At 37.4% G+C, this 16,792-nt stretch overlaps 1 protein-coding gene across 3 annotated transcripts in view; it reads right to left on the bottom strand.

The window, feature by feature from the left end:
* Positions 1–16,792, bottom strand: part of pan2 (poly(A) specific ribonuclease subunit PAN2) — a 58,731-nt gene that overhangs the window by 21,649 nt on the left and 20,290 nt on the right. For all 3 annotated transcript variants that reach the window (XM_028798047.2, XM_051925207.1, XM_051925208.1), the window contains exons 10-16: positions 15,732–15,851; positions 15,531–15,650; positions 11,702–11,830; positions 5,197–5,396; positions 4,709–4,857; positions 4,473–4,579; positions 2,839–2,937 (exon numbers count right to left, since the gene is read on the bottom strand). In XM_028798047.2, coding sequence (XP_028653880.1) covers positions 2,839–2,937; positions 4,473–4,579; positions 4,709–4,857; positions 5,197–5,396; positions 11,702–11,830; positions 15,531–15,650; positions 15,732–15,851 — 924 coding nt within the window. The remainder of the gene's footprint in view (positions 1–2,838; positions 2,938–4,472; positions 4,580–4,708; positions 4,858–5,196; positions 5,397–11,701; positions 11,831–15,530; positions 15,651–15,731; positions 15,852–16,792) is intronic.

The following is a 16,792-nucleotide window of genomic DNA, read 5'->3' as shown; positions in this document are numbered from 1 at the left end:
TACTAGAACTCTCCGGAAAACATTTAATGAAAATCTAAGGAGAGAAACAACTTACTATGCTTCACAAAAAAAAAAAAAATCACAAGGACACCAGTATTAATCTTCAAAATTAATGATAATTATGCATAATCAGCTATACATAAAGAATTCTATGTGCAACCCGCAAAAGAAAGAGAGTGATTACTATTTAAATCATGTCATTCTTATTATGGACAGAGGAAAAAAAAACCTAACATGATAGCCTATTAAATATATAAGAAATAGGTTTAAGAGTGCTATTACAGAAACCAAAAATGCTGTTAGATGCAAAATTATTAACCACAGAGAGATAAGCAACATTTAAAAGAATATTTTACAATTCAACAAGGAGTTATTTACAAAACCAAAATAAATAATAGAATGTAATTACATTTATTAGTAGAGCACAAAATCATTGATGGAATCAAATGGGCTAACTTATTCACAATATTAAGACATTTTGGGTTTGGACCCAACATATCTGCATGGATTAAACTATACAAGGTCTGACAATTAAGTTCGCAAAACACATCCTAGAAAAAGTGCTACATACCTCACTGCCGAATATCATTACAGTCACCTTCAAAGTATTCCCCTTGGGAAGCTATGCACCAATGCCAGTGCCTAGTCCACCCTTCAAAGCAATTTTGGAAATCTTTTTCTGGAATGGTCATCATAGCTGTTCTCGTATTATGCTTGATGTCCTGAATGTCATCAAAATGTCTTCCTTTCAATATTTCCTTTATATTCAGGTAAAGAAAAAGTCATTGGGGGCCAGATCAGGTGAGTAGGGAGGGTGTTCCAATACAGTTATTTGTTTACTGGCTAAAAACTCCCTCACAGACAGTGCCATATGAGCTGGTGTTTGTTCGTTGCTCTAATGCAAGCTCTGACATTCTTGCGATGGCACATAAGAACACGCAACAACAATAATGAATGACACTCAGCAAGACACCGCCACACGTCGACATGAACACAGCTGTGAGACACTGACATACCAATGTTATGAAACCTCACTGAGCTATTTGTACAGTGCTGCCAACGTAAGTACATGGTGACAAGTTCGTAAACTTAATTGTCAGACCTTCTATATATGATGATTTAAATCAATAGCTATTGAAATCAAATCTCTTACCATGCACTTTTTTAAGCATTTGGAGATTTGGGAAATTGGAAAGGGATAAACTTAGAAAAAAATTTCTAAGCAGATGACTTGATACTCTACAGTATATTACTGATTTGTACTCATGACTTCCATATGTACTAATGCAATGGATGTGTTTTACAAAATTTCATGTCACAAGAATAACACCATATTTTTTTATGAACAGTCTTACATATTTGGTTATCTTAAGGAGATATTTTTCAACTGTCCTGCTGTGTTTCACATGCCTACAAGTCATAATTAAGTGGTGGTTTAAACACTTTCTCAATTATTTTATTTTATGCAACCTGATTAATTGTTTTAAACAACACCTTACCAACTTGACATGACTTCATGTCATTTTAGCTGGAAGAATTCATATTTTTTTCCAGTGCATTCCAATATATAACATATAAAAATCCTTCTTTAAAAACATTGGATGAAATTGCGGCTTAATTTATTTTCTGACTTTCAATTTAATACTTGGTAGCAAATATATATATATACTATGATACCATGGAAGGTATTGGACAGAAATAAACCTGCACCCATGTGATATAATTGGTGCCATAGAGAGAAAACATTACAAATAATACTCCATATAAGCTCAGCTCTGTGCACCAGTTTCCATTATGTCTGCCAACTATGAAGAAATTTGGTGATTCAATATTACCAGTGCAGAAGACACTAGAGCCTAAGATGTTATTCTGAACTGCGCCCTTCTATGGTAATCATAGTTCCACCATTAATAACATAAATAATATTTGTTATTTAGAATATTCTGGGCATTGGGAACCTTCAAAAGGTCTGTGCAAAGACAATATATTTACACCCTCTGAACAACTGTGCCTCCTATATAAACTTTTATCAAAATATTTCTACATACAACTAGAAGGTTCAGTAAAAGAAACATGGGCAGTTTTCCTAAACTAAATAACCAGCTAGTATATTGGTGTATTCAAAAAGAGTACGCCACTACATAAACTGAGACAGCGCTGGGAAGTGCATCTTAGACAACAACCTGCTTGTGGGAAAATGCCAGATATCTGCCTTATAGGGTCAAATCTTGGGAATGGTCTCTCCTTAAACGTAACAGGAATAAAACCTTTACTTAATTAATAGATGGTGTTGGGTTCAAAATAATTCCTAACTGTATATTTGCAGTATCACCCAATGAAATTTAAAAAACACAATGTGAACTTGCTCTACACTGCTAACACTGTCTTATCTTGCTCATCCAGACAAAATAGAAAAGGATGTCCTATTTTACTTACAATTTGCAAAAATAAAGACACTTTACAAGGAACATTTCAAACAAATAAAAGATATCAGGTATATTTCCATGAAATGATCATGATAGCACCTTGATAATTGACAGTAAATATACATATGGGCGCTATGACATTTTACATTCTTTATCTGGCAATTTGCTTGCCTTTGTTCAAACATATGCCAACCAACCTGGGAAATTGTCTAAAATTATATTAGCTATCAGATCCTAGGGAATTTTGGCTTTGTTCACTCATGCTCTTAACCAAACAATTTACAAGTAAATTCCTCAGATATCTTGCATTTATTTAAGGAGCTGTAGACTTGAAGCATCTCAGCAGATTGACCATTTATTATAAATAAACTAGCCCAACTCAAATAAACAGTGAAAGAAAAACAGTTATTACCTCAGCTTGAACTCTCCAAAACTCTGCTTCTTTTGCACTATTCACCTCACAATTGATTGCCAAAACATCAGGCAGACAGCGGATATTCCGTGTTTGAACCTTAAGAGTAGAGAGAAAATAGCAGAAAACAATTTAGAAAAAGAGTCTTCAGAAACCTCCCACCAAAAAAAAAAATAAACCTGTGCCCTGGAGCAGACAGAAGAACACATATCTTAAGAGTTACTCAATAACCATATGGATTCCAAAAACGTAGTCTACATCTATACTACCAAGTTTTCATTTAAAAATCCAATTTTTAAATCAAAACAATCTATCTATACTAGTGTTTTTACATTGTTTATGAATGACTATGAAACAATAAAACTAATGAAAATGTATATGATGTAGCTGTTCTCCTACTTTCAGCATGTGTGCACTGACAGAAAAAAAATCCGGGTGTCAATGCTGCCAGCCACAGGATTTATCACAAAACTGTAGTGACCAGTAAATTTTACGCATGTACAGTATTTTAGAAGAATAATTTTAGGGTAACACAGCTTTCATCTTAAAGAAATAGCATAAAGGTCAAGGTAATAAATGTCAGAAACCTTTGCAGGCATATCAGGAAACTACATAAAGGTCAAGTGAACAACAAAATGTACTGAAAGATGACTAAGAAATCAGCAGACGTCTTGTAACACAACCAGAATGGACAGAAATTTCAAGGATGGTGGCTCAACTCAAAGGTATAAGATGAACCAGAACAAAATAGACTTAATTTTTATATAAATCATTTGGATGTAAACCAATGAACCAACCAGAGTAAATGTATGCATTGATTGACACTGTATGTAAATTTAATAGTTTATCAAATTAACTTCTATTCTTTATTTCTCTGATCATTCTGAACATGCTATAACAGACTGCTTCTGAAGAATGCTCCCTCTAAAGCATTTTGCTGAGAAGTAATTAAAAGATACCATGAACAGCTTTCGTCCTGCCTGAAATGTGATTTGTCCTGTTAGAGGATGTTTCTTTCTTTCATAAGATGTTAAATTTCTACTACAATATGCAACATTCAAACTTTACAAAATGCAATTTACAGTAGATGCATCCAAGAAATCAATTCTGTAAGCGCCATGAAAAGTAACTCTTCGGTGTCTGGTATTTTTGAATATGGTTTTCTAATGTAAAGGGAGATTAATCAGAAAATAAGATGTTGTAATTTGTGGGATGTATGTAATGAGCAAAAGCAACATAGAGCATGATTAAATCCTGTGATTTTAAAAGTCCATGTTTTGACTCGTACACATAACAATGCCTAACCAGCATTTTAGTCCCTGTTTTGGGAGATTAAAATCGCGGGGGAAGGATGGATGAAAGTTAAGATTGGAGAATGATTTCTGTGTTTTTAAATGAAAACATAGTAGTGTGAATGTTGCTGTAAAATGCCTTGGAGTAAACCACTCCACTTTGTCCCTCTGAGGCCAAACAAAATTAAATGGATTGTTTTGAGCCAAAGAATGAACGGTCTATCCAAATGGGTATTATGACACTAAGATGACAGATACTTGACTGACTAAACAAGTGAATATCCAATCCCCTATGGAACTGTCTGGCAGTTACTCACAACTTTGTAGGTGGACAAAACTCACTGTTGGCTGATATTTCTCACAGTTCTCACACCAAGCTTGTGTGTTTTGCTCAAGGCAAATGCTTTTCTTCAGGATATCAGCAAAGCTGCTTTCCTTTATGGTCTTTTCTGAAATGTAAATATGTAAATTATCAGTGGCTAAATATCTTGGTATCACCTCAGACTGCTAACAGATCATCTACAGTAGAAGCAGACTGTAGTGCACTCATGAAGTAAGAGTATAGTCATCATACTAACCAGTGCTGCTAAGATCTGGGTAGTGCATAGTGAAGAGCAGAGTAAGTGTAGACCTTACTGTTTCCTTCCCACAGCGACACGTACTGCTGTTCTCAACCTCACAGCCAAAAAGTCGGCCTATCACTGACTCCCCAGGAGAGCCAAACACACTGTGAAATACAAAATAAAAATTTACCAATTTTATACAGCTTACTTCTTGGTAAAATATAATGCATTTACAAACTAAGGGAAACCATGCAGCAAAACAGAGAGGAGTTTGTGAACTCTAAATGGAATTTCAGTTCCCACCAGGTGCCTCATCCTTCAATTACAACTGATAGTAGAAGACATAGGAATGCTATTTTATGAAAGACCATCATCTTTAAAATAGCTTAGTGGTATAAATTGCTACTTTTTGTCAGCTCTGCAAAAATATCCCTCAGGACAAAATCCAGGGAAACATATATGGTCTTTACGTGAAAAAAAAGGTCTTTAAGATAATGACTTGCCTGTTACCAATACCCCGGTAAGCTTGTGGGCCCTCTTGTTCTTGTGTCTCTTGATGCAACTGAGTGAGAATGAAGCGATTCCAGCTTTGGATTAGGCGGCCAAGATTAACCTTTCCAGTCTGTTCATCAGAATCAGCTAAGATGAGACCTAGGGCCGAAGCCTCTGGGATGGTGCGGAATGCTCGCAAGAAGTTGCTGGCCTGCAAAGCAATTAAGGTAACAAATAACACACAATAACAGATCAAGGTTTAAAAAAAAACAAAAAAAACAAACAAACAACTTGTCCATTAATCTACATTCCCACCAATATCTCATCAACAAGTTCCCATTTGTCTACAATATACATTTCACAGGAATACATGTGTACTTACTTCAGAATATCATTAATGAATAATTGCCAAGTTGCAGAAAAAAATCTGGAGCACTCCTGGCATAGAGAATTACATTTTATAAAGTTTCAGGTAAGAGATTTTCCCCGTTGGGTTTTGAGGAGTACATTAGGAGATTCCCTAAGCAAATCTTCACGTGAGCAATAGTAGTACTGGATATCACAATATTTTTCACTACATTATCCTGTGAAGTGTTATTGGTGTCAGGGGAAAGCTGAATTAGACAGGATGGTGGTCTGTAGGATGACGTTGGAGATCCAGAAGATGAGGAGAGTGAGGGCAGAGCCAAACATCAAATGGTGGAAGTTGAAAAAGAAAGACGGCAAGGTTGAGTTTAGGGAGGAGGTAAGACAGGCAATGGGTGGCAACGAAGAGTTACCAGACAGCTGGGCAAATACAGCAGAAGTTGTAAGAGTGACAGCAAGAAGGGAGCTTGGTATGACATCTGGACAGAGGAAGGAGGAAAAGGAAACCTAGTCAAGGAAAGGGGAAGTACAGGAGAGTATACAGAGGAAGAGGATGGCGAAGAAGAAGTGGGATAGTCAGCGAGATGCAGAAAGTAGACAAGAGTACAAGGAAAAAAAGGCGCAAAGTGAAGAGATAAGTGGCAAAGGCTAAAGAAAAAGCATATGGTGAGTTGTATGAGAGGTTGTACACTAAGGAGGGAGAAACGGACCTGTACTGATTGGCTAGACAGAGGGACCAAGCTGGGAAAGATGCGCAGCAGGTTAGTGTCATAAAGGATAAAGATGGAAAAGTACTCACAAGCGAGGAGGGTGTGTGGAGAAGATGGAAAAAGTACTTTGAGAGGCTGATGAACAAACAGAATGAGAGAGAGACAGAAGGTTGGATGATGTGGAGATAGTGAATCAGGAACTGAAACAGATTAGCAAGGAGGAAGTAAGGACAGCTATGAAGAGGATGAAGAATAGAAAGGCTGCTAGTCCAGATGACATATCTGTGGAAGTATAAAGGTGTTTAGGAGAGATGGCAGTGGAGTTTTTAACCAGATTGGTTAATGGAATCTTGGAAAGTGAGAAGATGCCTGAGGAGTGGAGAAGAAGAGCACCGATTTTTAAGGGGTATGTGCAGAGCTGTATTAACTACAGGGGGATACAATTGATGAGCCACAGCATAAAGTTATGGGAAAGAGTAGTGGAAGCTAGACTAAGAAGGGAGGTGATGACTAGTGAGCAGCAGTATGGTTTCATACCAAGAAAGAGCACAACAGATGAAATGTTTGCTTTGAGGTTGTTGATGGTGAAGTATAAAGAAGGCCAGAAAGGAGTTGCATTGTGTCTTTGTGGACCTAGAGAAAGTATATGACAGGGTGCCTCGAGAGAAGTTGTGGTATTGTATGAGGAAGTCAGGAGTGGCAGAGATGTACGTAAGAGTGATACAGGATATGTACAAGGGAAGTGTGACAGTGGTGAGCTCTGTGGTAGGAGTGATGGATCCATTCAACAGAGAGATGGGATTATATCAGGGATCGGCTCTGAGACCTTTCATAATTGCAATGGTGATGGATAGGTTGACAGATGAGATTAGACAGTAGTCCCCTTGGACTATGATGTTTGCCAATAACAATGTGATCTGTAGCAAGAGTAGGGAGCAGGTTGAGGAGACCCTGGAGAGGTGGAGATATGCTCTCGAGAGGAGAGGAATGAATGTCAGTAGGAACATGACAGAATACGTGTGTGTGAATGAGAGAAAAGTCAGTGGAATGGTGAGGATGCAGGGAGTAGAGTTGGTGAAGGTGGATGAGTTTAAATACCTGGGATCAACAGTACAAAGTAATGGGGATTGTGGAGGAGAGGTGAAAAAGAGAGTGCAGGCAGGGTGGAATGGGTGGTGAACAGTGTCAGGAGTAATTTGTGACAGGTGGGTATCAGCAAGAGTGAAAGGGAAGATCTACAAGATGGTAGTGAGATCAGCTTTGTTGTATGGGTTGGATACGGTGGCAATGACCAGAAAGCAGGAGACAGAGCTGGGGGTGGCAGAGTAAAAGACGGTAAGATTTGCATTGGGAGTAACGAGGATGGACAGGATTAGAAATGAGTACATTGGAGGGTTGGTTCAGGTTGGATGGTTGGGAGACAAAGTCAGACGGGTGAGATTGCATTGGTTTGGACACGTGCAGAGGAGAGATGCTGGGTATAGAAGACTGTGGAAGATTGTGGGTTCGCTTCCTGGTTCCTCCCTGTGTGGATAGCGCTTTGAGTACTGAGAAAAGCGCTATATAAATGTAATGAATTATTATTATTAGTATTATTATTATATTTGGAAAAGGATGTTAAAAGATAGAGATGTCAGGCAAGAGGAAAAGAGGAAGGCCTAGGAGAAGATTTATGGATGTGGTGAGATAGGACATGCAGGTGATTGGTGTAGCAGAGAAAGATGCAGAAGACAGGAAGATATGGAAAAAGATGATCCTCTGTGGCAACCCCTAACAGTAGCAGCCGAAAGAAGATCATGAGAGGTGTTATTCTCAATTTTGTGTTAAAGGATTAGGAATAATTTTAGATCTAGGCCTGTGTGAGAGAGACATTCATATATTTAAATCAAAATATTCTGAATGGAGACAATTCCCACAATATATGACCTACAGATGTAGGTGCTTACTAACACATTCTAGGCATTTTTTTAAACTACTGTAGATACTGTACATATAAATGTGTATTTTTTTGGCTGAGTTACGGGACACTGCACACTATAGATGGCAGAATTACATTTTTTTATCTGAAATTTTAATTGAAAAATCCCTCCTGCATTATTTTTAAAGGTCATCTAAGGGTGAATTCCTGGAAATACACTGATAAGAGTCTAGAAATATTGCCTGTGTCATAATCAAAACTGGCCAATTAGGCTTCAGGGAAATATAGTGATAGAAGCGGAAAGAAAGTGGGCAAGCTGCTTTTGAGAAAGTTTCTAGCTTGTATACAGAAAAAAGGTGAGGTTTGCTAAACAATCATATTTAATATGCAGTAGTTCAATCGGTGAATTCACAGTATCTATATAGAAAATTCTAAAGGTCCATAAAATGAGTGACTTCTATATATTAAATACTGTATAGGTAAAAGGAGGCTAGAAAACAGAATTACAATGTGTGGCGCAAACACATAAGAACATCTCAGCCTTAAAGTACGTCCCACAATCATACCATGTCTTAAACAAATCATTGACTACTTAATTGCCAATAGATTAACAACAATTAGCAGTGCAGGCTTGTGTGATTCAACTTGGTACTTTCCATCATGGGCCAGCAGTTTAAAGTGCTGCAGGTGGGAGCCCCTTGTTGAGCAACAACGTATGGGATTAAACTAAACCGATTACCTCTTTTTTTAAAGTTGAAGCAAAAATGTAACACTGGTGACCGAAAAATTTTATTTTGTTACACCTCATTGTTTCAGGCATTGAGTATCATATCAGCAGCCAAAAGTGTGTGTGAAACTGCAGGTTGTATGAAATAACTAAAATGAGCAAAAAAAGGGCCCTTTAAGACTGGTATGTGACTTCTTATACTAACAAAAGAAAAATCAGAAAAAATGCCAGTTAATTACCATTGTCTTTAAGAAGAAGTCAGTGTTTGGTACATTGATGGATGCTTAACAGTTCTAGCATAAAACCTGTAAATCAGGGATCTCACGTTAAAGACATGAGCAATGAGATAGAAAAATCTGTCCCAAAATGTACTATGAATAATTATGTTTAAGGAGAAGACGTTTTCCTAATAATGACATAAGTTACCAATCAAAAATATGAATAGATTGATTTTGAGTTCTAATTTTTGCCTTTGAAAATGATAATTATAAATTTTTATGCATATTTACTAATGGAGACATTCAATCTCACAGCTATAGCCCCAATGACAGATTTTTCCAGATATTAGCCAAGCGCATATGAATACAGCAGAGAAAGAACAAAGGATATATAAAATATGAGTTAGAGGGCTACAAACACTTATCATACTGATGAATGTGATAAAATGAATACTATAACCGAGAGAGAGAGAGAGAGGTTAGGACCATACGCTGATACAGCGCATTGCCGCACCCACCACATGACAAACCAACTCAGGATCCCAGATTAGGACCTGAGTGCAGCTATGCAACAGGTGACACCTCAGCACCACAGTGAATTTTTTTGTGGTGGCTGTAACCAGTAGCAAAAATATAATTTTCAACCATTACAAAAGATGAATATATATAGTACTAGGGGGCTTCGCTCGCCAACCCGTGTTTGGTTAATCGGATATACAATTTAAAATATTTTTTTCTTTGGAATTCTTTCAATTTCATTATTTGCACTTTTACTTTAAAGCTTCATTAAAAACAATATTTTTTGGAGACACATTGTGACAACGCAATGTATCCCGTGAGTGAATATTGTTTCTGTTTCTGTAATAAATAATCTGAGTTTTTCTAATGTTTGTCCCTGTGATCTATTGATTGTCATAGCAAAAGCTATTCTCAAGGTAAACTGTAAACATTTTAATACAAATGGCACATCACAATCTCCTTTGGTGTGTAATGTTATTCACGGAATATATACATTACCTTTCTTTTTGCCTGTTAAAATTTGCATAGCTACTCCGTGATCATCAATATACACCCGACCGAATTGTGTATTCTTTGAAATTTAACTTGTCGTTGCTTAAACTATTCTGGGACCACAGATTCTCATAGCGTATGGTCCATTATTGTGTAAATCCACGTTTTTTGCATTGATTGATGCGAATGCGAAAGAACTTTGTTTTCTAATCTTTTTTTTCTGATCTTGATTTGTCTTGCTATTTTTTCAATTACACCTGGTTCTGATGATTAATCACCTTTTGTTTGGGGTAATCTATTCTTTGATACTGTAGCGACAGGCATGATAAGGTGTCACAAAATTTTTACTTGTACAATCGCCGACTTCCTAACCCCAAACACAACTTTCTAGCACCCTCTCCAACGCACCCCCCCCCTTACCGCATCAATCAATACCCCACCATCAGTCTTCCGTGCTGTACTCCGCCCTCCCTCAATCGGACCTAACAGTCACTTAAAACCAAAAAGCCCTCAACCTGGCTGGGACGCTACAATACTTTCTAATTTTACTGCTTTCATATTCTGTACCTTTCTCTGCATGTGTATCGCGCCATCGTTTGTTTGAGCCTGTTGAATTCCACTGCTTTCATAATCTCTTATCTGCCTTTTTTTTCTCTCCAACACCTTTGGGTCTCTATTCTCCGTATTGTCCTTATACGCTTTATATGTGCCGAGAGCACATGATCTGTGTGTACTACGTGCTTTTATACCACTGAGTGTTTTTTGATGGGTGTGCTCTTATATAATATCTTTTGTAAGTAGGGCGTGTCTTGCAAATATCTCATGTTCCACGTCCCTGGGACAATCTCTTGGCACCAAGTCTCATGTTTACGGTCCCCGCGAGACGCACCGTGGCAAGTCCCTGTCGTCTCGCGGGTCTTTTAAATGTCTTCCGAGAAGATCATGTATCGTAGCCTTGCTTACTTATGTTTTCCAGGTTTTTTTTTTATAATAGATAAATAACTTTTTTGTTATACATATATATCTAAGTTGGTTTTGTTCCATGCTTAAAAAGAATTTAAAAGACATAAAATCCCTTTCAAATAATATATATTTATCTACAGTATCTATCTACAGTATATACATAAACTGTATATATCATCTGTGAATAGCACAGTAATTAATCAAGTGCTTTGTTATGCCTTATATAAAGGAGGGAGGGAGAGAGAAAGTGACTGGTAGATATAGATGTCAGCAAAGTAGACAAGACTTTAAAACCTACACATACAATAGAAACTGAGAAATACTAAAGGAGATGAAACTAAAATGGATGGAAAAAATATTTTTTAGCCAGAGCACCAGCTGTTCATGTAAATGTTACATTTTGAAAGAAAGCAAAAAAAAACTGATTACTTCCCCAATATTTAATTTGAGAGGAATCTGCATTACTTCGAAAATGCATGCTTAAACAAAAGCAGAATATGTGAATTCACCAACAAACATTAGCAGAAACGTTCCACATAGGTCCTGTAACAAAACGGAAACGTTCAAAGTAAAGTGGATATAATTAACCAAATTGACTGTTACCTGGCAGGGGTCTCCTCTTGAGAGGTCCAACATGTGGAACAGAAAGCCGAGCTCACAAGCCAGGCAGAATTCCTTCTGGCACAGATGGGACTGAACAAGGCATCGAATTGGCTCTAAAAAGTACAGCACCTAGAAAGTTGTTACAGGGGAGACATTACTTTTCCAATAAAAAGCTCCTTTGTGGTAGAGCACACCAGCTGTTCAGTAAATAGAATACTTTACATATCAAGTCAAACCGACATATATTGGCTGCCGCTTTGGTTCACCCCATTTATAAATTTATTCATGTAGGGTTTTATTCCATCTTAATTATAATTTGCTGACAATCATGAATTAATCCAGTATGTGTATTTACTAAAACATTTCTGCTGTTAACTGTTGGACTGCAGTAACAACCATTTTATTCTAAGATATAAAATGATCTATCCATTTTATTGATATATTGAACATTTAGTGTCTTCATTATAACAGGACTGATGTATATATTTGATTTAAATGTCATTATATGATAGTGTTTTGTACTATTTTTAAACCTGCAGATATAAATGAGTACAAAAAAATTGATCTTAACCTTGCAACTTTCATTTTTTTTTTTTTACTAAAGAAAGAAGCAAACTAGTTTTGACATGAAAGAAAACATAGTAGCTGTCAATAATGGTTAGAAACAGTGCTATACACCACTGTTTATCAACACTGTCAATAGGTTGGCAGCTGAGGAGGGCAAAAAAAAAAAAAAAACAATTCACCAAGGAGGACCCATTTTTTGATATCATATTCTGGTTTTCATTGCACACATTACACCAAGGAGGAAACCCATTATTTACATGATCATATTCAGTTTTGCTATGCACTACTTATGACATGCAGGATGATCTTTGATATTTGTTCTCATGGCAGGCAAAACTTCATGTACATCACTGAATTTTAAATGTTATAGGGGAAAATATTGTCTGGGGTCATAACTGATGAAAGACACATTAAACTGGGCCCTGAGGTCAAAAAGGTTGAGAACCACTGCTGTGCACTACAGATGTTGCCACCATTTTCAATCATATTGCGCTTTCATATGCATATACCACCAAATGTACCCGGCAGTCACTCAATAAGCTTCATCAATGGCAAGAAGCTTGATCAACAGTTGCCTAATCAGCTGGGTCATCAGAACCTGCTGCTTATAATTCCTATTGTTCTAAGAATGTGTCCCAGTTATACCATCTCAGAGAGCACAGGTGCTGGGAAAGGTAAAGAGATTCTTCAGCAAAGACAGCATATCTATGCGGAGGGATCAATCATTAGTTAGCAGTAGTTTTTCATGAAATTATTATGCCTTTTCAACTGTTTGAAGTACTTTATTTTCTAAAACTGTAGGAAACACAAAATCAACATACTATACATGTGATTTATTTTAAATCATTTGCTGCGATTTAAAGTGCAGTAATATTGCTTTACTGTCATTTAACCAATTAAGTTGGAAATGTTTTCTATAAAATAAGAAATAAAATAAGCATTAAAATTTCTTGATGATACCATACTTCCATTAATGAACATTTTCAGTGAAGACCTAAGAAACCCATGTTATGACATCAGCATGAATGGAACTGATTTGTAACCCAGAAGCAGCCTGTCATTCTTCTATAAAGGCTATCAACATCCCTTTCTGCTTGAATATGGAAGTAAAATACACATTCCATTAATTTTAAGAAAAACTGGAGGAACCACCTTTTCAGAAAAAAGGGTAAAATTTGGAGTAGATTATGAAGAAGTTTTTAATTCATTAGATACATCACCAAATCACAAATTTGACTCAATCAGAAATGTGACTTGAACCACTTAATAAGGAGTCTTTATGTAGTTCTGACACCTGTCTTGACCCTGATATCATGTGTTTAGGAGAAATCTAGAAACAATCTGGATGCTATCATTAATTAAATGAAGTCTGCCAGCAAGTTATACTGGAAAGGCAGAGTACTGCTGTTAATTTCAAGGAATTTCAATATAGATGTAAATAGCACCTATTGAGACTTTATTGCAATCCTAAGCATAATGAAAAGGAATAAAACCACTGAAGGTGTCACACACACTGCACCTCAAAATTACTGTAGCTAACTCGCTTTACCCTATCACACAATTAAATCACTAATTTTATCATTAGCTGTGGCTGTAAAGTTTCCACGCAGATCATATTTTTTGAACATAAAACCTTAGGTCCATTACTTTTTTAATTTTTTCAGAGTAGATTCCTTCAAACTGTCTTCCAGAATAATGAATTGTCAAAAAAGAGCCTGAGTTCTATAAATAATCTTTGACTGCTATACTTGATAGGCATACACCAGCTAAAGGAAGCACTGTGTCTTTTATGTGCTTAGTGTCCTGGTTTACTTCTGAGCCAAGAAAAGGCTTGGAGAAATAAAAGTCTGGTTCATTGCTAGCTTTTATGCTAGTTTCAATATCAAGGCATTAAATTTATGAGTCCTCAGAAACTACTAATATTATAATGGTGATATACAGAATTTCTTTGCAGCTTTTGCCGATTTTTGTAAAGCATTTAACTTAGTTTATCTAGCTGCCCTGTGGGGCATCTTGAGACTTGGCGGGATCCCCCCAAAGTTTTTGGATATCATGGCCGGCCTGTACACTGGTACTGTGAGTGCTGTGCAGAGTGGAGGCAGAACCTCTGTGTTTTTTCCATTTGATTCTGGGGTTCGTCAGGGGTGTGTTCTTGCTCCTACTCTGTTCAATGATTGCATGGACTGGGAGCTGGACAGGGTCATGAGGTCGAGCAGCTGTGGGGCATCTGTTGGTGAAAAAAGATTTATTGATCTTGACTTTGCCGGCGTTGCTGTGATCTTCGCAGAGTAAATGGAGGCTTCTCACCAGGGCTCTCGAAAGACTGAGCACGGAGTCTGAGTGTTTGGGCTTACAAGTGTCCTGGATAAAAACCAAGACCCAAGCTTTAATGACCTCTTGGGCGCAGCCATCAGCAGTGTGTATGTCTGTGGTGAGAATGTCAACCTCATCTAGAGGTTTACTTAACTTGGCAGTGCAATTCATGTCTCTGATGACTCTTTCCATGAAGTCAGTAGATGGACTGGGAGAGCATGGGGGGGGTCATGAGGTCGCTGGAAAGGGGTGTGTGGTGCTCCCGATATCTCTGCAAAAAGACGAGTGCTTGTGCTTCCTGTGTTGCTATATGGTTGTGAGACATGGACGCTATTCAGTGACCAGAGATGAAGATTGCACTCTTTTGGTACTGTGTCTCTTCCGAGAATCCTTGGGTACCCCGGTATGACTTTGTGTCAAATAAGCGGTTGGTCACGGAGTCCCAAATGAGGCACATTACCTGCATTGTGAGGGAGTGTCAGTTACAGAACTATGGCTTGCAGTATACTTATTGTTGAGGACCCAAGCAGCTGGACAAGGCCAAGGGGATGCCCATGTAAAACCTGGCTGAGGCAGATAGATGGTCATTCCCGGGGGGTGGTACTAGACTGCTTGGCTGTCTGGGGGGTTGCTAACTGGGATCCCAAGCTGTTTCGTCATGTGGTGGGTGCAGTAACACACTGTACCAGTGTAGGCCTCCAATCTCACCTGTCCCGACATAAATGCCCATAATGTGTGTTGATCCAATGCACTGCAGTTAGTGGTTATGTTCTATTAGGACAACCGTAGTTATTAAAAAAAAAGAGGAAAACATCTTTCATAAAATAAATAAACCTGTTAACCTATAAGTATCAATAAATTATTTGGAAAAGGCTAATGTGTAGAACCTTGCAAATAAATCTGCAGACTAATTATCAAAATTGAACCCTTGCTTCTAGTCCCAACTTACTTGAATCATGCAGTTACAATATGCATTGGGAATGTGTGGCTCTAGCCCTGCAAACAAAGTTTTGTTGTAGTGCTTGAAGTCAAAGTCTTCCAGGCCCAACTTGGAATATTTAATGGTCACCTGAGAAAATTCAAAACAGTAGAGTAAGAGTATGATTCAATATCAGGAGGATCGTTTAAAAAACACTTGGAAAACCAGTACCTTCCTATACTTCTTAGGAACCATATACAGATGAGGTTCCTCCTCTCTCCCAATTGGGGACTCCGGCACTTGGCTATAGTTATCATATTCACTGTCATTTTCCTTTGTCTTATATGGCACCTAGAAAAAGACAAGTATACTGTATAACCTATCCCAAGTTTTCAAACCTTCCACTACATTTTACTCAGATATGTTGGCATACTTAAATACCTACAGCTTTTAAGGTAACAGATTTGTACAACACAAAAAGGAAGGTTTATATCAGTGGGGAAATTCTGACTAAGATTTTAAAAATATCTAAAAACACAACTATTCTAACATTTTAAAAAAATCTAAAAAGAAAAGCATGTCGACTGACATGAGATTAAAGTGTCCTTGTTGAAACAAGGTTTAACATAGATGCTTCTCTGCGGTCTAATTTGAAACTGCATTACATCATGCTCCTGAATTTTGTTTGTCAGAACTGCTGCACCCTTATGTACCGTCTCGCTCTCTCAGGTCAGCAGACCAGATGCTCTTACGTGTTCCCAAGGCACGATGCAAACTCTGAGGTGATCAGGCTTTTTCAGTTGCAGCCCCAAAGCTCTGGAACTATTTACTGTTGCATGTTAGGCAGGCTCCTTCACTAGCTGTCTTTAAATCTTATTTAGAAACACACTTTTACTCTCTGCCTTTTAACCCAGTATGATATGTTGGCTATCTGTATAGTTTTTACTAGAATCTCTTCAGCTCTTTTGTGTTTCTGTTTCATTTACTCTTTGCTTATTGTGTGTCTGATATGTTGGGTTTTTATTGTGCAGCACTTTGGTCAGCCTTGATGTTGTTTTTAAAGTGCTTAATAAATAAATAAATAAATAAATGGGCACATTCATAATTTTCTACACATCAAATTTACAGTAAAACACACTTAGTATGTGAAAGCAAAGGGTCATCAGTACAGCATGTAGGTTTCACTTTGTTCTCATCAGTTAAATGAAGACCTTACAGTACCAGCCACCTCCATTCTCATCTGTGTTTATATCATTTTCAATTTTGCTCTTAAAGTCAGCTTTGCCCCTCTG

The sequence above is a fragment of the Erpetoichthys calabaricus genome, chromosome 3, assembly GCF_900747795.2.
Source record: "Erpetoichthys calabaricus chromosome 3, fErpCal1.3, whole genome shotgun sequence".
NCBI classification, from domain to species: domain Eukaryota; kingdom Metazoa; phylum Chordata; class Cladistia; order Polypteriformes; family Polypteridae; genus Erpetoichthys; species Erpetoichthys calabaricus.
The sequence above is the reverse complement of the archived record's forward strand: the minus strand, read 5'-3'. Positions and strand labels throughout refer to the sequence as shown.